This window comes from Nerophis lumbriciformis, linkage group LG06, assembly GCF_033978685.3.
Source record: "Nerophis lumbriciformis linkage group LG06, RoL_Nlum_v2.1, whole genome shotgun sequence".
In the NCBI taxonomy this organism is placed as follows: domain Eukaryota; kingdom Metazoa; phylum Chordata; class Actinopteri; order Syngnathiformes; family Syngnathidae; genus Nerophis; species Nerophis lumbriciformis.
Window position 1 is genome coordinate 15,088,451 of NC_084553.2, and position 26,026 is coordinate 15,114,476.

The 26,026-nt window shown below is 37.7% G+C and overlaps 1 protein-coding gene across 2 annotated transcripts in view; it reads left to right on the top strand.

The window, feature by feature from the left end:
- The window catches only part of LOC133608521 (synaptosomal-associated protein 25-A-like), a 95,472-nt gene that overhangs the window by 24,922 nt on the left and 44,524 nt on the right, over positions 1 to 26,026 (top strand). For both annotated transcript variants that reach the window (XM_061963806.2, XM_061963805.2), the window contains exons 2-3: positions 13,603 to 13,708; positions 17,505 to 17,546. In XM_061963806.2, coding sequence (XP_061819790.1) covers positions 13,637 to 13,708; positions 17,505 to 17,546 — 114 coding nt within the window. In that variant the 5' untranslated portion in view covers positions 13,603 to 13,636. The remainder of the gene's footprint in view (positions 1 to 13,602; positions 13,709 to 17,504; positions 17,547 to 26,026) is intronic.

Genomic DNA, 26,026 nt, shown 5'->3' on the forward strand with positions numbered 1-26,026 from the left:
TGCTTTGACATGCAGTATTCCCACATATGTTGTACAGTTCGAAGACAATCTGTTTAGAATTGACCTCCCTAATCAATGTGAACAAGCAGAGCTACTCATTCATCTTGTGTACAAGATCATTAAAAATCGATAGAGCTCTTGCTGTGACAAATCTAAGCGTTTAAAAGCATTCATAATTATGATCTGTCAGGGAAATGAATATGTTTCTATTTATCTTACCACCGGCCCCAATTAGTGTTGTTTTTATTGTTCAAAATCAATAGGGTTCCTGTAAGGATGTGGTTGACTCTTTTTTTGACAAATGTGAATTAGACCAGACTGCTGACACAAACATCTATTTATTTATCCGACCATTGGCTCCAAGGACCTCAGCCATGCATTGCTGGATATTAGTCAAAATCAATAGGGTTCCTGCTTTACAAAAAAAAAAAAAGATTAATGATCAAGACCATTGAATATTGTCACCCGTGAAGCTCTTTGATCGTTGCTGATCGTTGAAAATCATTAGGGTTCTTGCTTTTGTCGAGGAATATTGTTCAGTGGATGTTTTGAAGGAGACCAGGTTGAGAAGATTGCTAGTGGGAAACAAGGAATTGACATTTGACCGCAGCTGTCTTGGCTTGTCTTGTGTATGAGGATATTCAAAATCAATAGGCGTCTTGCTTTGATCTAACAGCTTAATAGGAACACTCTTGTTGAGATTTGAGCCTCAGTGTGACAATACAATAAGATTCTTGCCTTAACAGATACATCTTTGCAGATGATTATTATTCTGGCAGGTCGTCTGTATGCCAGCCATAGTTAGCTACCTGTAGCTAGCCAGCTAATGTGTCAAAAACAGTAGCTGTCTTTCAACTCACGCACTTCCCCACTTACACTTCAATAAGTACACTGCGTACACTGCGTGCTTAGTTCCTGAGAATTGTTGCGTCGACCAGCTCTCCCTCCCAGGGAATCTAAATTACTCTTCTTTCGATGACATATATGCTGAGTAAGAAGGACCATCAAGACAGAATTGGAATATTTTCAAGTTTTACTAAAGCTTTAGGAGATCAACTTAACCAATACATTCATATCGGCTACTCTAGTTGATCTGACATTCAAAGGGAAGAGCCAACTTCTTGCGCACAAAGAAAGTCCCCCCCTCTCTCCCCCTCGCAACACTGATAAGGAAGATTTGGGGGTTTGGTTTCACATTCCAAGGGTGAAAACACTAAACAGGTATCTGAAATGTCGAAAGAAACTGGTAGAATGTACAATGAAAAAGTACTAGATACTCTAAACATGGCTATGTAAAAAGAAAGAACTCTTAAACACATATGCATCCTCCACAGTATGCACATTTCGAGAGTGTAGTGCAATCTCAAATCCATCAGCATGGCTGCCAAGTTTCAGAAAATAACAAGAGTTCGGGAAAAAAAATTGACTTTTTAAACATGGAGTTGGAATGTTTTTTAAAGTACTTTAGGACCAATGTCCTCACTTCCAGCGGCTCTCCCTGCACTCTGGCCTACTAATGCGAATCTTAATGAACCCAAATTTAGAAATGAAAACTGTGACAATAACTTTGCCAAAGTAAATGGTAAATGTATTTGCCAATCAGTGGCCTAGTGGTTAGAGTGTCCGCCCTGAGATCAGTAGGTTGTGAGTTCAAACCCCGGCCGAGTCATACCAAAAACTATAAAAATGGGACCCATTACCTCCCTGCTTGGCACTCAGCATCAAGGGTTGGAATTAGAGATGTCCGATAATATCGCACTGCCGATTTATCGGTCGATAAATGCTTTAAAATGTAATATCGGAAATTATCGGTATCTGTTTCAAAAAGTAAAATGTATGACTTTTTAAAACGCCGCTGTACGGAGTGGTACACGGACGTAGGGAGAAGTACAGAGCGCCAATAAACCTTAAAGGCACTGCCTTTGCATGCCGGCCCAATCACATAATATCTACGGCTTTTCACACACACAAGTGAATGCAATGCATACTTGATCAACAGCCATACAGGTCACACTGAGAGTGGCCGTATAAACAACTTTAACTGTTACAAATATGCGCCACACTGTGAACCCACACCAAACAAGAATGACAAACACATTTCGGGAGAACATCCGCACCGTAACACAACATAAACACAACAGAACAAATACCCAGAACCCCTTGCAGCACTAACTCTTCCGGGACGCTACAATATACACCCCCCGCCACCAACCTCAACACCGCCCCCCCTAACCCCTAACCTCCTCATGCTCTCTCGGGGAGAGCATGTCCCAAATTCCAAGCTGCTGGTATTTAATCTTACTTAGATTTCAGTTTTTGCAGTGAACCCTTGAAGTTTAGAATAAAAAACAAAAAACACCGCTTTAGGGGGTCTAAATTGATATTTAGAAATCTGTAACTCTGACACGCACACACACACACACATTGAGACTGATGTTAGAATATCCTTTTTCAAGTGTGAAATGGTCCAAGAGAAAAGGCAAATACATGTTACACAGCTCTGCAAACACATGACAATGATAGCCTTAAAACCCTGCATATTAGCAAGGAACCTCAAGGAGGAACAGCAAATAAACAATGAACAAAATTTGGTACCGATTTCTAACGAACAGCAGACCTGTCGACCGGGTTTTAAATGCCGGGTGTTGTTGTGTGTGAAAGATAGTGCGAGTCTCACGTCGCTTCTGATTGGTTCATATTGCCTGGTGCCTGCCGTGGTTTGTTAGATTAAGGCAGTGTTTTTCAACCTTTTTTTAGCCAAGGCACATTTTCAGAAAACATTAAAAAAACGAAACTCAGTTGACAGTAAAAAGTCGTTGTCGCAATTGTTGGATATGACTTTAAACCATAACCATCAATATAGCTCTTGTCTCAAAATAGGTGTGCTGTCACGACCTGTCACATCACGCCATGCCTAAATTTGAGTTTTTTGCTGTTTTCCTGTGTGTAGTGTTTTAGTTCTTGTCTTGCGCTGCTATTTTGGTGGCTTTTTCTCTTTTTTCTGTATTTTCCTGTAGCAGTTTCATGTCTTCCTTTGAGCAATATTTCAATCGCATCTACTTTGTTTTGGCAATCAAGACTATGTCAGTGAACATTGTTGATTGTCATGTCATGTTCGGATGTACTTTGTGTACGCCGTCTTTGCTCCACAGTAAGTCTTTGCTGTCGTCCAGCATTCTGTCTTTGTTTAGTCCGTTTTGTCAGTTTTACTTTTGTTCGGCATAGCCTTCCCTAAGCTTCAATGCCTTTTCTTAGGGGCACTCACCTTTTGTTTGTTTTTGGTTTAAGCATTAGACACCTTTTTACCTGCACCCTGCCTCCCGCTGTTTCCGCGATGACCAAAGTTTATCATAATGATACACATTATTATAGAGTATTGAATAGGGAAATATAAGCGTGAGAAATGTCAAACTGAACAGACATATCGGCCATCTTGAGTACTCCATAAATGGCGTAATTGATTTTAATAACATCCTAAGCTGGCGCTATATTAGCCTGAGCACTGTTTATATTTGCCATCCATAATTCACAAGTGCCCTTTTTAAAGAATTCAGTCTAAATGCTGGAAGTCATTGTTGTGGCGTTGACATGGTCCACATTCGTGTGTGGAAAACAAAGGCTGGCGGCTCACGGACAGGAAATGGAGTCCTAGAGGAGAGAGTGCGCGTAAATCCTCTTTCCCCTCTGACTTTAATCCGTCACGGGCTGAGCCGCTGTCCGTCAAACGGGCTAAAGGGGAGGAGTCACAGCGGCGCTCGGGGCCTTGACTCGCCGTGGATAAAGGAGCGTGCTTCCTCGCTCGTCTTACCACGTCTGTCAAAGACCTCGCTGTTTGGATGAGAGGGCGGAGCTATGGCTGACCACCTTTTGTCAAGTACAAGACTAAGCCCCGCCCCCAAGCATAAAGCGCAACTTTGGACGTTAAGCACACTTAAGTTCCTAATTAATTTTTATTTTTATTTTTATTTTTTTTATTAATTTTTTTTTAAATACATTTTTTAATCTTCCAAAAATATGAGCTCTATAGAGAAAAAACTAGAAAACTACAAATAAAGTAACATAACTATAGTCTAAATTGTATACAAAACATGTTAATATTGAATGTACTAATATCAATCATACCAATATATTAATAATACGTATTTTAATTTATAAATAGATTTTTTTTGTATTTAGTAATTTCTATTAATAACATTATTAATGTAAAATATGTTTATATAAAATTCTACTGTTACTACCATGCTTGCATTACATTTAATTAATACATATACAAATAATTACAGCAAACTAACACTAAAACAAACAGTGTGTCTCACTGTATAACTTAGCATATTACCATAAACAAGTTTACTTTTAGTTGTATTGTTTTTTTTGTATTGTAAATTATACCCCAAAAGGGACAAGCAGTAGAAAATGGATGGATGGATGGATAATAAAAAAAAATAATCCCATACTTCTGATTAGTTATCAGCAAAAATCCCCTCTTTAGTTCAAGGAAATGAAAAACAATCGCACACTACTGTAGTCAAAACATGCAAATAATGTTTTTTTTAATCCCAATATCTTTTTATTCATTCCGTCATAGGGGTCGGCAACCCAAAATGTTGAAAGAGCCATATTAGACCAAAAAAAAAAAAAAAAAAAATCTGTCTGGAGTCGCAAAAAATTAAAAGCCGTATATAAGTGTTATAATGAAGGCAACACATGATGTAAGTGTCTATATTAGTTATATTAGCTTACTATCAAAATGACTTTATAAGTGTTATAAGAAAGCAACACATGATGCAAGTGTCTATATTAGCTATAATAGCCTACTATCAAAATGACTATGTGTCGCAGGCTGAAGCAAATCTTTGTTGACAGAAATGTTGAAATGTAATATTTATTCTACACATTTTTACAACATTAGAAACCACTAGTAAATCAGAGGCTACTCAGAGTGTGAGATAACTCCTGGAAATGACTGTCTTCGAATGGAATTAGGTAATGTTTTGCTGTGGTCTGGAACAACATGGCACACAAACAACTATCAGAAATGCAGCCTATATTACATACAGATAATGTGTCATGAGACATGCAAAACTAAATTGTATACAAAGAGGATAAAAGGATTTAAATGAGTTCAAATATACCTACAAATGAGGCATAATGATGCAATATGTACATACAGCTAGCCTAAAAAGCATGTTAGCATCGATTAGCTTGCAGTCATGCACTGACCAAATATGCCCGATTAGCACTCCAACAAGTCAATGAACATCAACAAAGCTCACCTTTGTGCATTCACGCACAGTATAAAACGTTTGGTGGACAAAATGATACAAAAAGGGAGTGGAAGATTTTACATGTAAACAAACAGTCCACACTATGGTGAGTTCAAGAACCGCCGAAATTAGTAGGACAAAAGGATGTTTACCAAATACTCTCATCAGTGAAGCATACACAGAAACATATTAAACAGTGGGCTTTCTAACAATTGGGAAGGTTTGTCTCGTGTTTGTCCCCAAACAAAAAAAAAAAAAAAAAAAAGTAATTCTCCTGGGCGGCACTAAAGAGCCCAAGCATAAAGGGCAACTTTGGACGTTGAGCACACTTTTTGTGTTCGGTTGTTTGAGTTCCTAATTAATTTTTTAATCTTCAAAACATGTGAGCTATATAGAGAAAAACTAATAAAGTAACATAACTATAGTATAAGTTGTATGCAAAACATGTTAATATTGAATACACTAATATCAATCATACTAATATTGTATATTAATAATAAGTATTTTCATTTTCAATTGGGCTTTTTTGTATTTAGTCATTTCTATTAATAACATTATTAATGTAAAATATGTTTATATAAAATGCTACTGTTACTACAATGCTAGCATTACATTTAATTAATACATATAAAAATAGTTAGTGTCATGTCTGTGTGATCATGTTTTGTTTTGGTTATGTTCGGTTTGGTTTTTGGACTTTGTGCACTCTTGTTTGTTTTGTTTCCATGACAACCCATTAGTTTTCACCTGTCCTCATGTCACGCACCTGATTCATTTGGACTCACACACCTGTCATTAATCATGTTCAAGACTATTTAAGCCGATAGTTGCCAGGAAGTCAGCCTAGCGACATGAACTCTGGTTGACTTCTGCTACCCATGTTACCATTGCTACCATAGTTCCATGCCAAGTGAGTTTTGTCTATTTTCATATTCCAAGTAAGTTTTTGTTTATTGTCCATAGTTTTGCCTTTGTGGTAGTTTTTGTTTCTTAGCCAAGTTTATCTCCGCCTTGAGCGCGCCTTTTGTTTGTACCCTTTTTGTAGTTAGTGTTAAAATAAAATGATGTGCCGTATTTTTCGGACTATAAGTCACAGTTTTTTTCATAGTTTGTGCGACTTATATGTTTTTTTTCCTTCTTTATTATGCATTTTCGGCAGGTGCGACTTATACTCCGAAAAATACGGTACTTACCTTCACGCCATGTCCGATCCAACTTTACTTGCATCTTGGGAAAACAAACACCCCATAGTCCACGTCTTGACAGTTAGAGCAAATTAACACAAAACATTGAATAATAAGATTTTCATTGTTGTTCTTAGTAATTTTTAAAAACATGTTTTTCATCTGACATCACATGGACAAAGATAAGACCTTCTGGAGGAAAGTTCTGTGGTCAGATGAAACAAAAATTGAGCTGTTTGGCCACAATACCCAGCAATATGTTTGGAGGAGAAAAAGTGAGGCTTCTAATCCCAGGAACACCAGGGCTACCGTCAAGCATGGTGGTGGTAGTATTATGCTTTGGGCCTGTTTTGCTGCCAATGGAACTGGTGCTTTACAGAGAGTAAATAGCTAAACAGACTTATTTTCCCTGCTGACGACTCTTGTTTGATTGGCCTCTTGTTGCTAGGCAGAGTTCATAGGGCCCAGTCATTTGCTGCCCCAAGTATTAACCTACCAAAAACATCCAATCCATGCATATTATTTTGGACAATTGAACCACTGCTCCATATTAAAACCTCTAAAGGCTTAGTTGGCCACATGCGTGGACAGCACCTTTTGGCTCTTATTTCCAAAATTGTGTACACTACTGAATTGGGGTGCTTATGTGCTTATGTGGACACTTATACTGCCATCTGGTGGTGTCAGAAGAGTATAACATACAATGGAATTTGGAAAAAAAAAGTGTAAAAATAAGAATTAGCATGTCACTAAACATGAAGTACACCATACTTGCCAACCTCGAGACCTCCGATTTCGGGAGGTGGGGGGCGTGGGGAGCGTGGTCAGGGTGGGTCGGGGGCGTGTTTGGGGGCGGGGCTAAGAGGGGAGGAGTATATTTACAGCTAGAATTCACCAAGTCAAGTATTTCATATATATATATATATATATATATATATATATATATATATATATATATATATAAGAAATACTTGACTTTCAGTGAATTCTAGCTATATATATATATTTATTTTATTATATATATATATATATATATATATATATAAGAAATACTTGACTTTCAGTGAATTCTAGCTATATATATATATTTATTTTATTATATATATATATATATATATATATATATATATATATATATATATATATAAATAAAAGAAATACTTGAATTTCAGTGTTCATTTATTTACACATATACACACACATAACACTCATTTACTCATTGTTGAGTTAAGGGTTGAATTGTCCATCCTTGTTCTATTCTCTGTCACTATTTTTCTAACCATGCTGAACACCCTTTCGCAGGTACCCAGAAAGGTTTCGAGTACCACCAAAAAAACTGAATCTCTGAAGACAGTATAAAAATCTGTGTTAAAGGTGTACAAATACTGTTTGTATAATAAGCATGTTATTTTTTACAAATGAGGGTTAAGAGTTCAGTACTAAAAAAAAGAAAAGAATGTGGCTTAAGTACAGTTTTTTAATTGAGCTGCTGCATTTTTTGGTTGGGTTGTTTATTTATTTATTTATTTTTTGAGTAACTTCTATACATTTCTAAAAGGGGAGGAATGTAATAGAGTGATCTATGTTTGTCTGTTGCCATCTCCTGGTGAATGTTGGCTATAGCGTACTGGGGTTACTTTTTGGTTGGCCAACGATTTACGTGGTGTTGCGCACCTGACGTCACTCAGGTCCGCATGGAGCTGGAGGGGGCGTGGCTTCCAGCTCCGCCTGAATTTCGGGAGATTTTCGGGAGAAAATTTGTCCCGGGAGGTTTTCGGGAGAGGCGCTGAATTTCGGGAGTCTCCCGGAAAATCCGGGAGGGTTGGCAAGTATGAAGTACACGTTTGTGTACTTATGGACTAAGTACATCATATTAAAAGATGATTCTTAGTTTTTATTCTAATTAGGGTCCAATAAGCCCAAATAGCAAAGAGAAAAAAAAAAGCATGTAAACAAACAGCTTGGGCCTTAAGAGGTTATGAAATAGTGGTTGTCTACCAACTAAAGTCTGATGCCTCGTGAAGTAGATAAGCGACGCCAGAGGGGATTGGACAATGCCACCAAACAGGAAGTGACTTCGCTGCAGTAAGATAAGCAGCTGATCGATGAGGACGGCGGATGGATGTCGCCGCAGGAAGTTAAAAAGACGCAGCCGGTCGCTCACCTTAGACTCTTGGAGTGAGGGCCAATACTCTCTCGTCACGGCTAAGCTAGTTACACTAACCCTCCCGCTGCAGTTTATTGTGACGGCACAAATGTAAAATGTCAACATGAATATTTGAAAGAACGGGTGTAGCAGGAGAGAGACAGAGAGAGAGAGAGAGAGAGAGAGGAAACGGCGCTCGCAAAAGTAGCTTGCTGAGATGGTGTTTATGAATTATTAAGACACTTGGTGGAGAAGACAACTTGCAGGATTGGAGATACTTCATCAGACATGACGACCCTAAGCCGATATCTGCCTGCTTTCTCTCAATCATGTTCATAAAACATGTCATCAAAGGCAAGGTTGTACAAACTCCAAAACCAGTGAAGTCGGCACGTTGTGTAAATGGTAAATAAAAACAGAATACGGTGATTTGCAAATCCTTTTCAACTTATATTGAATTGAATAGACTGCAAAGACAACATATTTAATGTTCAAACTGAGAAACTTATTTTTTTTGTGCAAATAATCATTAACTTAGAATTTAATGGCAGCAACACGTTGCAAAAAAGTTGGCACAGGTGCATTTTGACCACTGTGTTACATGGCCTTTCCTTTTAACAACACTCAGTAAACGTTTGGGAACTGAGGAGACCAATTTTTGAAGCTTCTCAGGTGGAATTCTTTCCCATTCTTGCTTGATGTACAGCTTAAGTTGTTCAACAGTCCGGGGGTCTCCGTTGTGGTATTTTAGGCTTCATAATGCGCCACACATTTTCAATGTGAGACAGGTCTGGACTACAGGCAGGCCAGTCTAGTACCCGCACTCTTTTACTATGAAGCCACACTGTTGTAACACGTGGCTTGGTATTGTATTGATTGATTGATTGATTGAAACTTTTATTAGTAGATTGCACAGTTCAGTACATATTCCATACAATTGACCACTAAATGGTAACACCCGAATAAGTTTTTCAACTTGTTTAAGTCGGGGTCCACGTTGATTATTGCTGAAATAAGCAGGGGCGTCCATGATAACGTTGCTTGGATGGCAACATATGTTACTCCAAAAACTGTATGTACCTTTCAGCATTAATGGTGCCTTCACAGATGTGTAAGTTACCCATGCCTTGGGCACTAATACACCCCCATACCATCACAGATGCTGGCTTTTGAACTTTGCGCATATAGCAGTCGGGATGGTTCCTTTCATCTTTGGTCCGGAGGACACGACGTCCACACTTTCCAAAAACAATTTGAAATGTGGACTTGTCAGACCACAGAACACTTTTCCACTTTGTATCAGTCCATCTTAGAGGAGCTCAGGCCCAGCGAAGCCGACGGCGTTTCTGGGTGTTGTTGATAAACGGTTTTCGCCTTGCATAGGAGAGTTTTAACTTGCACTTACAGATGTAGCGACCAACTGTAGTTACTGACAGTGGGTTTCTGAAGTGTTCCTGAGCCCATATGGTGATATCCTTTACACACTGATGTCGCTTGTTGATGCAGTACAGCCTGAGGGATCGAAGGTCACGGGCTTAGCTGCTTATGTGCAGTGATTTCTCCAGATTCTCTGAACCCTTTGATGATATTACGGACCGTAGATGGTGAAATCCCTAAATTCCTTGCAATAGCTGGTTGAGAAAGGTTTTTCTTAAACTGTTCAACAATTTGCTCACGCATTTGTTGACAAAGTGGTGACCCTCGCCCCATCCTTGTTTGTGAATGACTGAGCATTTCATGGAATCTACTTTTATACCCAATCATGGCACCCACCTGTTCCCAAATAGCCTGTTCACCTGTGTGATGTTCCAAGTAAGTGTTTGATGAGCATTCCTCAACTTTATCAGTATTTATTGCCCCCTTTCCCAACTTCTTTGTCACGTGTTGCTGGCATCAAATTCTAAAGTTAATGATTATTTGCAGAAATATATGCAACAATATGTTGTCTTTGTAGCATATTCAACTGAATATGGGTTGAAAAGGATTAGCAAATCATTGTATTCCGTTTATATTTACATCTAACACAAGTTTGTACCATTTACACAACTTGCCAACTTTACTGGTTTTGGTTTTTATATTTTCTAGGGATGTCCGATGTCCGATGTTAATCCAATATTGATATCAAATATTGCTTCGATATCAGCAAAAACAACAAATATTTAATTGTATCAACTTGCATCTAAAATGTCTGATATTAGGTTGGATAACAGCTGTCCTGCAGCGTGTTTACTTGTGCACTGGACACCCAGTCAACATGTAAATACCCTCCAAAAAGCACACAAGGTTGTTTTTTTCTTCTGTTTTAGTCAAATCATTTACAAAAAGTAAACATGCTAAGCTATAAGCTATTGGTGTCACGACCTGTCACCACAAGGTATTGTTTGTCTTACTTCCCCTATGTTTAGTGTCTATCTCTGTTGTCAGCCTTCCTTTCTTCCCCTGTTTACCTCTCGTTGCTAGGAGCGCTGATTAATCACACCTGCCTCTGACTGGTGATCTTTTTTTTTAACCAAGACGTGATGAAAAGTCACCAAAAGCGACAATTGAGCGTCTCTGGAAATTAATTATGTTTCTCACATTTAGTGCTCATAAAAAAGATGTATGGATACGATAAGAACATCATTAAAACAAATATTTTTAATAGCAGGGGATCTTTTGATCCAGGGGCCCAACTTTTCCACTAGTTATAATCACCATTACTTAGTTAGTTAGCTAGTTCGTTAGCAGGATTAGCTTTGTTGTTGGTATTGCCACCACCAAGCACAGAAAACCGCAAATGGTCATGTTATAGTCATTATTAGTTAGTTAGTTAGTTAGTTAACTAGTTAGTATGGTTAGCCTCATTGTTGGGATTGCCTCCACCAAGCAACAAAAACACAAATGGCCATGTTCTGATCACTATGTGTTACTTAGTTGGTTTGTAAGTCAGTCAGTTGGTTAGTTAGTTGGTTAGTTATTTAATTAATGAGATCATACATTGGTTAGTTAGTTAGTTGGGATCTGTCAAGCAACAACAAAAACATAAATGGTCGTGTTATGGTCACATTCCTTAGTTAGTTAGTTAGGATTTCTCACATTTGGTAAGAACATCATTAAAAATAGATTTTTTTTTAAATAACAGGGGACCTTCTGATCCAGGGGCCCAACTTTTCCACTAGCTATAATCACCATTAGTTAGTTAGTTATCTAGTTAGTTAGCAGGATTAGCATTGTTGTTGGTATTGCCACCACCAAGCACAGAAAACTGCAAAAGGTCATGTTATAGTCGTGATTAGTTAGTTAGTTAGTTAGTTGGTTGGTTGGTTGGTTAGTTAATTAACTAGTTAGTAGGGTAAACCTCGTTGTTGGGATTGCCTCCACCAAGCAACAAAAACACAAATGGCCATGTTTTGATCACAATGTGTTAGTTAGTTAGTTGGTTAGTGTGTAAGTCAGTTAGTTAGTTAGTTAGTTGGTTAGTTTGTTCGTTAGTAATTAGTTAGTTAGTTCATTGGGATTATCTATGTCAGGCAACAAACAACAGAACTGGCCATGTTATCATCACATTCCTTAGTTAGTTAGTTGGCTAGTTGGTTAGTTAGTTAGTTTTTTGGTTAGTTGGTTGGTTGGGATTTCTCACATTTGGTGCTCATAAAAAAGATGTATGAATACAATAAGAACATCATTAATAAGACACTTTTTAATATCAGGGGACATTCTGATCCAGGGGCCCAACTTTTCCACTACAGAGGGCCCCGGGACCCTCTCAAGTATTAACACTCATCTTACTTTTTATTTTAAACGTATTTAATAATTATATCTAACATACTTAGAGTTTACAACCTTGTCAAATGATATGAAACCCATCACACAGATTATTATTTATTTAACACACAAACCTTAGGCTTAGGTCAGGCTGATTTAAATAAAAAAAGTACTAACCATATGTAACTCATGAAAAATAAACTATGTTGTGCTAAAATAAATCAACTAAATTAATTATATCTTGCTTAAATAAACGGTCAATAAAATGTAAGTGCAAATGAGAATACAGCTTCGCTGCTCGAGTCCTAATTTTTGCGCTTAAGAAACTTCTCTATAACTTTAGCTCCAGACTTCTTCTGTTTGTTGGAGATTGTCATTACTGCCACAGGTGGTGGAAAAGTGTATTACAACTGAGTACCGCTGCGGCCCATACATACGGACCACAGCTGAGAAACAGGTGTTTTTTTGGCGGTCCTCTATGGTTAGGAAACACTGTTTTATGGTGTACATTAGAGCCAAAGTGTCAAACTCAAAGCCTGGGGGCCAGTTCTGGCTTGCCACATCATTCTATGTGGCCTGTGAAAGCCTGGAAAAAATGGGTTTCAGTAAAATACTGTTTTTTTTTTTTTACTAAATGTATTCCTTCTTTCAATTTTGACGGAAAAAAAGCATATTTTAAACTTTAATATTATCTGATCATGCCGATTATATTATTATGCACTGTATTGCAAAACTATTTTTGTGAGATAAAAACAAATAGTTGAATATCTGCTTGTCACCTTTATTTATGATTATAAATATATACTGTATAATAATAATAATATATGTTATTATTTATATATATATATTTTAATACAAATATTTTATTTTGTATTTATATTTATACATTTTATAATTTATTTATTTATATATTATAAACTTAATATATATATATATATATTTATGATTATAAATGACACCTTTTATTTATGATTTTAAGGCAAGTTATACATTTAAAAAAATCTAATAATCAAATGCCTATACATTTCTATTAATCATGATTAATCACAGGTGCATAATGTAAATTCACGTTTAAAAATTGGCCCTCTAAAAGCAGCCATTACTGCGATGTGGCCCTCAATGAAAATGAGTTTGACACCCCTGCATTACAGCTTTACAGGTACCATGTGTTCACCTTTGGCCTGACTTCTCACCTCACCAATGACAGACTGACTTTTGACCTCTCTCTCTCTCTCTCTCTCTCTCTCTCTCTCTGTACATGCAGTCATTCCGGTTGAGGTCAAAGGTCAACTCCCATCATGGCTGACGACGCGAACATGCGCAACGAGCTGGCCGACCTGCAGACTCGCGCCGATGAGATCACCGACGAGGTAAACGTGGCGCCGGAACATCAACAAATGTCACGCTCAGAACAATTTTGGTCTCTTGACATTTGAAGACGTCTTCCTCCGGGCTGGCACATCATGTGACCTCCCGCCATTTTCTTCTCCTCCTTCTTCCATCCCTCTCTTTTTTTTTTTTTTTTTTTGAAGGGAACTTTGTTCTTTTAACGAGCTAAGAGGAGCTCAGGAAGAGCAGATCATTTGGTGCAGCAGCAGGATAATGGAGGAGCGCTAATGGCCTCATTAAATATTCATGAGCACATGATGCAGACAGGATGGAGAGAGGGAGGGAGGGATGGAAGGATGAATGATGGATGGACGGATGAACTGCCTCGTTGATGGACAGATGTATAGAAAGATGGCAGTACGGATAACAGAAGAATTGATTACGTCAATGGAAGGAAGGATGCATGGATGAGTGAATGAACAGATGGATGAATAGAATGAACGAATGAATAAAAGGGTGCCTTGATTGGTGATAATTGGACAGATGAAAATATGGCTTAATGGAGGATGAATAATTTATGGGTGAAAAATGAAAGGGTCGATGAAATCAATGGGAAATTGGAAGCAAGCGTGCACGGATGAGTGAATGAATTGATAAGTAATTATTGGACAAATGCATAGATAGATGAGTGGATGAACTGATGGATGATTATGGACAAATAGAATGAAGAGAGGATGGATGGATGAATAAAGGGATTCATTGATTGGACTGAGAGAAATGTCAATTGATGGATGGATGATGTATTGGTGAATTAACTATTTCTGGATGAGCGGATGACTTGTGATTGAGGGGTGAATGAAAAGATGGATGTATGCTTTAATGGATGAAAGGATGGATAAAACCAATGGAATTAAGGGTGCATAGTTGAGTGAATTAATTAATAAGTGATTGATGAACAAAACATAGATAGGTGAGTGGATGAATTGATGGATGAATGCTTTAATGGATGAAAGGATGGATAAAACCAATGGAATTAAGGGTGCATAGTTGAGTGAATGAATTAATAAGTGATTGATGAACAAAACATAGATAGGCGAGTGGATGAATTGATGGATGAATGCTTTAATGGATGAAAGGATGGATAAAACCAATGGAATTAAGGGTGCATAGTTGAGTGAATGAATGAATAAGTGATTGATGAACAAAACATAGATAGGTGAGTGGATGAATTGATGGATGAATGCTTTAATGGATGAAAGGATGGATAAAATCAATGGAATTAAGGGTGCATAGTTGAGTGAATGAATGAATAAGTGATTGATGAACAAAACATAGATAGATAAGTGGATGAAATGATGGATGAATGCTTTAATGGATGAAAGGATGGATAAAACCAATGGAATTAAGGGTGCATAGTTGAGTGAATGTATTAATAAGTGATTGATGAACAAAACATAGATAGGTGAGTGGATGAATTGATGGATGAATGCTTTAATGGATGAAAGGATGGATACAACCAATGGAATTAAGGGTGCATAGTTGAGTGAATGAATTAATAAGTGATTGATGAACAAAACATAGATAGGTGAGTGGATGAATTGATGGATGAATGCTTTAATGGATGAAAGGATGGATACAATCAATGGAATTAAGGGTGCATAGTTGAGTGAATGAATGAATAAGTGATTGATGAACAAAACATGGATAGATGAGCGGATGAAAAGATGGATGAATGCTTTAACGGATGAAAGGATGGATACAATCAATGGAATTAAGGGTGCATAGTTGAGTGAATTAATTAATAAGTGATTGATGAACAAAACATAGCTGGATGAGTGGATGAATTGATGTATGATTAATAGAGAAATAAAAGGAACAGAGGATAGATGGATGCCGTGATTGGTGATAACTGGTCTGATGAAAATATGGCTTCATGGAGTATGGATGAATAATGAGTGAATGACAGTTTTCTGGATGAGCGGATGACTGGTGATTGATAGGTGAATGAAAAGATGGATGAATGCTTTAATGGGTGAAAAGAGGAAAGGATGGATAAAATCAATGGAAATATGGAAGTAAGGGTGCATAGATGAGTGAATTAATTAAGTGATTGATGGACAAAACGTAGATGGATGAGTGCATGAATTAATGATGATTAATAGACAAATAAAATGAAGAGAGGATGGACGGATGAATAAATGGATGCCTTGATTGGTGATGATTGGACTGATGAAAATATCAATTCATGGATGGATGATGTATTGGTGAATGAACTATTTCTGGATGAGCGGATGACTTGTGATTGATGGGTGAATGAAAAGATGCATGAATGTTGGGATGGATGAACATTTTAGGATGGAAGAAATCAATGGAAATATGGATGTAAGCGTGCATGGATGAGTGAATGAATTGATAAGTAATTGATGGACAAATGCATAGACGGATAGATGAGTGGATGAAGTGATGGATGATTAATGGATGAATAAAATGAATGCCTTGATTGGTGATAAGTGGACTGATGAAAATATGGCATCAGGGAGGATGGATGAATGACAGTTTTCTGGGTGAGCGGATGACTGGTGATTGATGGGTGAATGAAATGATGGATGAATGCTTTAATGGATGAAAGGATGGATACAATCAATGGGATTAAGGGTGCATAGTTGAGTAAATGAATTAACAAGTGATTGATGAACAAAACATAGATAGATGAGTGGATGAATTGATGTATGATTAATAGAGAAATAAAAGGAACAGAGGATAGATGGATGCCGTGATTGGTGATAATTGGACAGATGAAAATATGGCTTAATGGAGGATGAATAATTAATGGGTGAAAAATTAAAGGGTGGATGAAATCAATGGGAAATTGGAAGCAAGCATGCACGGATGAGCAAATGAATTAATTAGTAATTGTTGGACAAATGCATGGATAGACGAGTGGATGAACTGATGGATGATTAATGGACACATAGAATGAAGAGAGGATGGACGGATGAATAAATGGATGCCTTGATTGGACTGATGAAAATATCAATTGATGGATGGATGATGTAGTGGTGAATGAACTATCTCTGGATGAGCGGATGACTTGTGATTGATGGGTGAATTAAATGATGGATGAATGCTTTAATGGATGAAAGGATGGATACAATCAATGGAATTAAGGGTGCATAGTTGAGTGAATGAATTAACAAGTGATTGATGAACAAAACATACATAGATGAGTGGATGAATTGATGTATGATTAATAGACAAATAAAAGGAACAGAGGATAGATGGATGCCGTGATTGGTGATAATTGGACAGATGAAAACATGGCTTAATGGAGGATGAATAATTAATGGGTGAAAAATTAAAGGGTGGATGAAATCAATGGGAAATTGGAAGCAAGCATGCACGGATGAGCAAATGAATTAATTAGTAATTGTTGGACAAATGCATGGATAGACGAGTGGATGAACTGATGGATGATTAATGGACACATAGAATGAAGAGAGGATGGACGGATGAATAAATGGATGCCTTGATTGGACTGATGAAAATATCAATTGATGGATGGATGATGTAGTGGTGAATGAACTATCTCTAGATGAGTGGATGACTTGGGTGAATGAAAAGATGGATGAATGCTTTAATGGATGAAAGGACGTATAAAACCAATGGAATTAAGGGTGCATAGTTGAGTGAATGAATTAACAAGTGATTGATGAACAAAACATAGATGGATGAGAGGATGAATTGATGGATGTTTAATGCACAGTTTCAAAGAGAGTGTTTGATTGAAGCTCCTCCTGGAAGTTGTTTGCTAACTGTGATCTTGTCTTGTGCCCACAGTCCCTGGAGAGCACTCGTCGTATGATCGCTCTGGTGGAGGAGGTGAGTGGACTTTACACCTGACACCCCCACCCACCTTTGACCCCGCCCACCTTTCACCCCGCTGTCCCAGCACAAAGCCAGTCAGGGCCTAATGCTTTGCATGCAATGAAATATTCACCGGCAAGCTGCGCCGCGCATCGAATGAAGCGCCTCCCTCCTCCTCCCCCTCCTCCTCCTCCTCCTCCTCCACCTCCTCCCAGCCCGCCTTTAGAAGCGTGCACTTCCAGAGTGAGGTGTCCTGGTTGTGTCTGCCAGAGTTAGCAGGCCTCTCATCACCACGCTGGGACAAAAGACAACTTTTTGACAACGCCAGCTTCTCTCCAGAGACGGGAGGGTTAAAAATAACTAACACGCCGCGCATAATAGACTTTTGATCATAACTCACTCCAGCGCCAACAGCGGAGGCTTTTACGCGCGCCACCTCTGCATGCGCTGTGGTGGCCGTGGCGCGGCTTATCGAGTGGAGGGCCGCGGGTTCGAGACCCGCTTCAGACCGCACTCACCGTTTGTTGGATATTAAGTCCCTTAGTAGAATGAGCCATTGTTGTTGTTGTTGTTATTGCCGCCACCAAGCAACACAAGGTCATGTTATAATCACCACTAGTTAGTTAGTTAGTTAGTAGGATTAGTATTGTTGTTGTTATTGCCTCCACCAAGCAACACAAGGTCATGTTATAATCACCATTAGTTAGTTAGTTAGTTAGTTAGTTAGTTAGTTAGTAGGATTAGCATTGTTGTTGTTATTGCCTCCACCAAGCAACGCATGGTCATGTTATAATCACCATTAGTTAGTTAGTTAGTAGGATTAGCATTGTTGTTGTTATTGCCTCCACCAAGCACCAAAAACCACAAATGGTCATGTTATAATCACCATTAGTTAGTTAGTTAGTTAGCAGGATTAGCATTGTTGTTGGTATTGCTGCCACCAAGCAACAAAAAGAACAAAAGGTCATGTTATAATTACCACTAGTTAGTTAGTTATCTAGTTAGCAGGATTAGCATTGTTGTTGGTATTGCCTCCACCAAGCAACAAAAACAACAAAATGTCATAGTATAATTACCACTAGTTAGTTAGCAGGATTAGCATTGTTGTTGTTATTGCCTCCACCAAGCACTAAAATCCACAAAAGGTCATGTTATTACCACCATTAGTTAGTTAGTTAGTTAGTTAGCATTGTTGTTGCTGCCACCAAGCAACAAAAACAACAAAAGGTCATGTTATAATTAGCACTAGTTAGTTAGTTAGTTAGCAGGAGTAGCATTGTTGTTGTTATTGCCTCCACCAAGCACTAAAATCCACAAAAGGTCATGTTATTACCACCATTAGTTAGTTAGTTAGTTAGTTAGCATTGTTGTTGCTGCCACCAAGCAACAAAAACAACAAAAGGTCATGTTATAATTAGCACTAGTTAGTTAGTTAGTTAGCAGGATTAGCATTGTTGTTGTAATTGCCTCCACCAAGCAACAAAAACAACAAAAGGTCATGTTATAGTTACATAATAACATGACATTTTGTGGTTTTCGGTACTTGATGGAGTCAATTACAACAACAATGCTAATCCTGCTAACTATCTAGCTAACTAACTAGTTATTGCCTCCACCAAGCACCAAAAACCACAAATGGTCATGTTATAATCACCATTAGTTAGTTAGTTAGTTAGCAGGATTAGCATTGTTGTTGGTATTGCTGCCACCAAGCAACAAAAAGAACAAAAGGTCATGTTATAATTACCACTAGTTAGTTAGTTATCTAGTTAGCAGGATTAGCATTGTTGTTGGTATTGCCTCCACCAAGCAACAAAAACAACAAAATGTCATAGTATAATTACCACTAGTTAGTTAGCTAGTTAGTTAGCAGGATTAGCATTGTTGTTGTTATTGCCTCCACCAAGCACTAAAATCCACAAAAGGTCATGTTATTACCACCATTAGTTAGTTAGTTAGTTAGTTAGCATTGTTGTTGCCTCCACCAAGCAACAAAAACAACAAAATGTCATAGTACAATTACCACTAGTTAGTTAGCAGGATTAGCATTGTTGTTGTTATTGCCTCCACCAAGCACTAAAATCCACAAAAGGTCATGTTATTACCACCATTAATTAGTTAGTTAGCATTGTTGTTGCTGCCACCAAGCAACAAAAACAACAAAAGGTCATGTTATAATTAGCACTAGTTAGTTAGTTAGTTAGCAGGATTAGCATTGTTGTTGTAATTGCCTCCACCAAGCAACAAAAACAACAAAAGGTCATGTTATAATTACCACTAGTTAGCTAGTTATATAGTTAGCAGGATTAGCATTGTTGTTAGTATTGCCTCCACCAAGCAACAAAAACAACAATAGGTCATAGTATAATTACCACTAGTTAGTTAGCTAGTTAGTTAGCAGGATTAGCATTGTTGTTGTTATTGACTCCACCAAGCACTAAAATCCACAAAAGGTCATGTGATAATCACCATTAGTTAGTTAGTTAGTTAGTTAATTAGTTAGTTTGTAGATTTGTTAGATTTGTATTGTTGTTGCTGCCACCAAGCAACAAAAACAACAAAAGGTCATGTTATAATTACCACTAGTTAGTTAGTTATCTAGTTAGCAGGATTAGCATTGTTGTTGGAATTGCCGCCACCAAGCAACAAAAACAACAACATGTCATAGTATAATTACGACTAGTTAGTTAGCTAGTTAGTTAGCAGGATTAGCATTGTTGTTGTTATTGCCTCCACCAAGCAACAAAAGGTCATGTTATAATCACCACTAGTTAGTTAGCTAGATAGTTAGCAGGATTAGCATTGTTGTTGTAATTGCCTCCATCAAGTACCGAAAACCACAAAATGTCATGTTATAATTACCACTGGTTAGTTAGCAGGATTAGCATTGTTGTTGGTATTGCTACCACCAAGCAACAAAAACACAAAAGGTCATGTTATAATTACCATTAGTTAGTTAGTTAGTTAGCAGGATTATCATTGTTGTTGGTATTGCTGCCACCAAGCAACAAAAACCACAAAAAGTCATGTTATAATTACCACTAGTTAGTCAGTTAGTTAGTCAGTCAGTCAGTTAGTTAGTTAACATGATAATTACCACTAGTTAGTTAGCAGGATTAGCATTGTTGTTGTTATTGCTTCCACCAAGCAACAAAAGGTCATGTTATAATCACCACTAGTTAGTTAGCTAGATAGTTAGCAGGATTAGCATTGTTGTTGTTATTGCCTACACCCAGCACCGAAAACCACAAAAGGTCATGTTATAATCACCATTAGTTAGTTAGTTAGTTAGTTAGTTAGTAAGATTAGCATTGTTGTTATTGCCTCCACCAAGCACCGAAAACCACAAAAGGTCATGTTATAATCGCCATTAGTTAGTTAGTTAGTTAATTAGCAGGAATATCATTGTTGTTGTTATTGCCTCCACCAAGCAAAAAGAACAACAAAAGGTCATGTTATACAGTAATTACCACTAGTTAGTTAGCTAGCTAGCTAGTTAGTTAGCAGGATTAGCATTGTTGTTGTTATTGCCTCCACCAAGCACTGAAAACCACAAAAGGTCTTGTTATAATCACCACTAGTTAGTTAGTTAGTTAGTTAGTTAGTTAGTTAGATAATTAGTTAGCAGGATTAGCATTGTTGTTATTGCCTCCCCCAAGCACTGAAAACCACAAAAGGTCATGTTATAATCGCCATTAGTTAGTTTGTTAGCAGGATTATCATTGTTGTTGTTATTGCCTCCACCAAGCAAAAAGAACAACAAAAGGTCATGTTATAATTACTACTAGTTAGTTAGTTAGCTAGCAGGATTAGCATTGTTGTTGTTATTGCCTCCACCAAGCAACAAAAACCACAAAAAGTCATGTTATACAGTAATTACCACTAGTTAGTTAGTTAGCTAGCTAGTTAGTTAGCAGGATTAGCATTGTTGTTGTTATTGCCTCCGCCAAGCACTGAAAACCACAAAAGGTCTTGTTATAATCACCACTAGTTAGTTAGTTAGCTAGTTAGTTAGCAGGATTAGCATTGTTGTTATTGCCTCCACAAAGCACTGAAAACCACAAAAGGTCATGTTATAATCACCACTAGTTAGTTAGTTTGATAGCTAGCTATTTAGCAGGATTAGCATTGTTGTTGTTATTGCCTCCACCAAACACCGAAAACCACAAAAGGGCATGTTATAATCACCATTAGTTAGTTAGTTAGTTAGTTAGCAAGATTAGCATTGTTGTTGGTATTGCCTCCACCAAGCAACAAAAACAACAAAAGGTCATGTTATAATTACCACTAATTAGTTAGTTAGTTAGCTAGTTAGTTAGCAGGATAGTTAGCCGTTATTGCCTCCACCAAACACTGAAAACCGCACAAATTAATTCGTAGGGTCTTTACCTCTACCAAGATTTCAACTTTGAATGCCCTTAGGTGGGATTCGGGGGGTGTATATTGTAGCGTCCATGAAGAGTTAGTGCTGCAAGAGGTTCTGGGTATTTGTTCTGTTGTGTTTATGTTGTATTACGGTGCGGATGTTCTCCCGAAATGTGTTTGTCATTCTTGTTTGGTGTGGGTTCACAGTGTGGCGCATATTTGTAACAGTGTTAAAGTTGTTTATACGGCCACCCTCAGTGTGACCTGTATGGCTGTTGACCAAGTATGAATTGCATTCACTTGTGTGTGTGAAAAGCCGTAGATATTATGTGATTGGGCCGGCATGCAAAGGCAGTGCCTTTAAGGTTTATCAGCGCTCTGTACTTCTCCCTACGTCCGTGTACACAGCGGCGTTTTAAAAAGTCATACATTTTACTTTTTGACACGCGATACCGATCATTTCTGATATTACATTTTAAAGCATTTATCGACATCTCTAATTAAAACTGTAAGTTTTGTCCAAGTCTCACGACTCTACTCCACTCTCCGCCATGTAGACATGACCTCAACCGCGCGCTCGTTTTCATGCCAGAAAATGTCTTTTGCGTGTATTTCTGCGCCTCTTTTCCGCAGAGAGCGTCCACGCTTGATTGGCGTCGTTCCAGATACAGCATTAAAGCCAAGTGCACTCCTCTTCCTGGTCCCGCAGGCACGTGCCGGCGCAGGCGACCTCGGCGTCGCACAGGCTTAGGGGTCGGGGTCAAGATTACGCTAATTGAATAAGCGCACGGCAGGCGGAGCAGGAAGCGTCCTGCCTGGCCTCGCACCCGCACGTAAACACAGCAACGTGAACTTAAAGCACATTTCAAAAATGCACGAACAGACTATATATATATGAAATATAATATATACATCATTCTTTATTATGAGACTACTTTAATAGCCTGAGACAGGAGGATAGGACACTATGTTGACAGCCATAAAACATGGCTGCCACTGTGAGGTCAGCGTCCTTGTCCCATGCTAATGTGACCCTGGATTAATTCTCCTCGCACGTGCCCCACATGACCTTTAATATACAGCTATATAAATGTATATTTACGGTATATGTGCGATAGCAGTGTAGGCAGTGGGAGAGCGTTTCTCCTCAGGCACAACCTCATAAAGTCCCGCTCAGTTAGAAGCGCAGGAAGATGGAAATAAATATTGTATATAATTATATAATATATAGTGTTATATGCATACACATATGTATATATATGTATGTGTATATATATATATATATATATGTATGTATGTGTATATATATATATAAAAAATTAATATATACGGTGTATATATATATATATATAAAAAAATAATATATACTGTGTATATATATATATATATATATATATATATATATATATATATATATATATATATACTGTGTATGTATATATATATGTATATATTCATATATATATATACTGTGTATGTATATATATATATATATATATATATATATATATGTGTATATATATATATATGTATATATATTTAATATACATACTATATTAGTTTTTGATTAGTTTATTATTTCATTGGTCAGTGGTCAACGAAATAAACAAAAACAGCAATCCATAAACTGACAATTCTACAGACCGAAAGGGTTTTGGGCACTTCACTTTGCCTAACGATATATATATATATATATATATATATATATATATATATATATATATATATATATATATATATATATATATATATATATATATATATATATATATATATATATATATATATATATATATATATATATATATATATAATGTATGTGTTTTATCTATACATACATACATATATATATATATATATTTATTTATATATATATATATATATATATATATATATATATATATATATATATATATATATATATATATATATATATATATTTAATATACATACTATATTAGTTTTTGATTAGTTTATAATTTCATTGGTCAGTGGTCAACGAAATAAACAAAAACAGCAATCCATAAACTGACAATTCTACAGACCGAAAGGGTTTTGGGCACTTCACTTTGCCTAACGATATATATATATAATGTATGTGTTTTATCTATATCTATATCTATATATATATATATATATATTAGAGATGCGCGGATAGGCAATTATTTCATCCGCAACCGCATCAGAAAGTCGTCAACCATCCGCCATCCACCCGATGTAACATTTGATCAGAACCGCACCCGCCCGCCATCCGCCCGCACCCGCCCGTTGTTATATATCTAATATAGACGATGCAAGGCATTAGTGAGGTTATAAAGCTTTTGCCTGTTAAAGAAAAGAGACTGATCCAATGCAGCACAGACATTCGCGTGCCACGCTGTCACGACCCAGACGCACACCAGTGCGCAATCATATGGGAGCCGCGCTGAGCGCACCTCCAAGCGCGTCTCGCTGCCGGCGACGGCCGGGTATGGGCCCAACGCTCCAGCGCCATCCATTTTCAGGGCTAGTTGATTCGGCAGGTGGGTTGTTACACACTCCTTAGCGGGTTCCGACGTCCATGGCCACCGTCCTGCTGTCTATATCAACCAGGGTGAGCCCCACCCCTTTCGTGAGCGCACTGCGCGCGGAGTGACCCCTGTTACGCGCCCCCGGCAACAGGGGTTGCGGGCAGGTAAGCTGCGCGGGCGGAGCGCGCGGAGTGACCCCTGTTACGAGCCCCCCGGCCACGGGGGTGGCGGGCAGGTAAGCTGCTTACCTGCTGCGCGTGACGCCGGCCGCGGCGAAGGCGGACGAGGCGGGGTGTCGGTGCGGTGGGCGCGGTGGTGACCCTGGACGTGCGTCGGGCCCTTCTCGCGGATCGCCTCAGCTACGGCTCCCGGTGGGGCCCTCTCGGGGGAAGGGGCCTCGGTCCCGGACCCCGGCGAGGCGTCGGGGGCCTTCTCCGCTCCGTAAAAGTGTCCATCTCTTTTTTTTTTTTCTTCTGTTGTGGCATATGCTGCAGGTGCCTGCTCGTTTTTCGTATGTGGGTAACAACATTTAACTATGTATATATATTTCCGAATTGGTTTAACTGCCACCCGCCTGAATCTATTTAAAATCTAATTTTTTTTTATTTCAACCGCCCGACCCGACCCGACCCGCGGATAAAATCTTTTTTTTTTTAAATTTCATCCGCCCGATCCGCGGATAATCCGCGGACTCCGCGGTTGTGCCGGCAAACCGCGCATCTCTAATATATATATATACATATATATATATATATATATATATAAAATACATACATATATATATAAAATACATACATATATACAGTACAGGCCAAAAGTTATGACACATCTTCTTCTCATTTCAATGCGTTTTCTTTATTTTCATGACTATTTACATTGTAGATTGTCACTGAAGGCATCAAAACTATGAATGAACACATGTGGAGTTATGTACTTGACAAAAAAAAAGGTGAAATAACTGAAATCATGTCTTATATTCTAGTTTCTTAAAAATAGCCACCCTTTGCTCTGATTACTGCTTTCCACACTCTTGGCATTCTCTCGATGAGCTTCAAGAGGTAGTCACCTGAAATGGTTTTCACTTCACAGGTGTCATAGTTGTGATGCCTTCAGTGACAATCTACAATGTAAATAGTCATGGAAATAAAGAAAACACATTGAAATGAGAAGGTGTGTCCAAACTTTCGGCCTGTACTGTATATATAAAAGGCTTTGTGCAAAATAAAATACATTAAAGAGTAAACAAGCAGCATGAGTGACATTGTTAGTACATTTGCAAAGTGTATTCAACTATTAAAATCGAAATAATTGAAGATATCGGGACAACAGGGGGTGGATATTTTCAGGTAAATTTGCAGCAACTATTGTCCAAATTCTATCAAAAGTGGTAAATATTTAATATTCGAAAATGGCATATCTGAAAAAAGTTGACAAATAATATAGATTGTTTTAAATACAAAAATTATGCTGCAAAATATTTTTTCTTAACTTAATATATATATAGTGCGTGTGTATGTGTATGTATATATATATATATATATATATATATATATATATATATATATATATATATATATATATATATATATACATAGATTTATTATTCCTTGTCAAAATAGC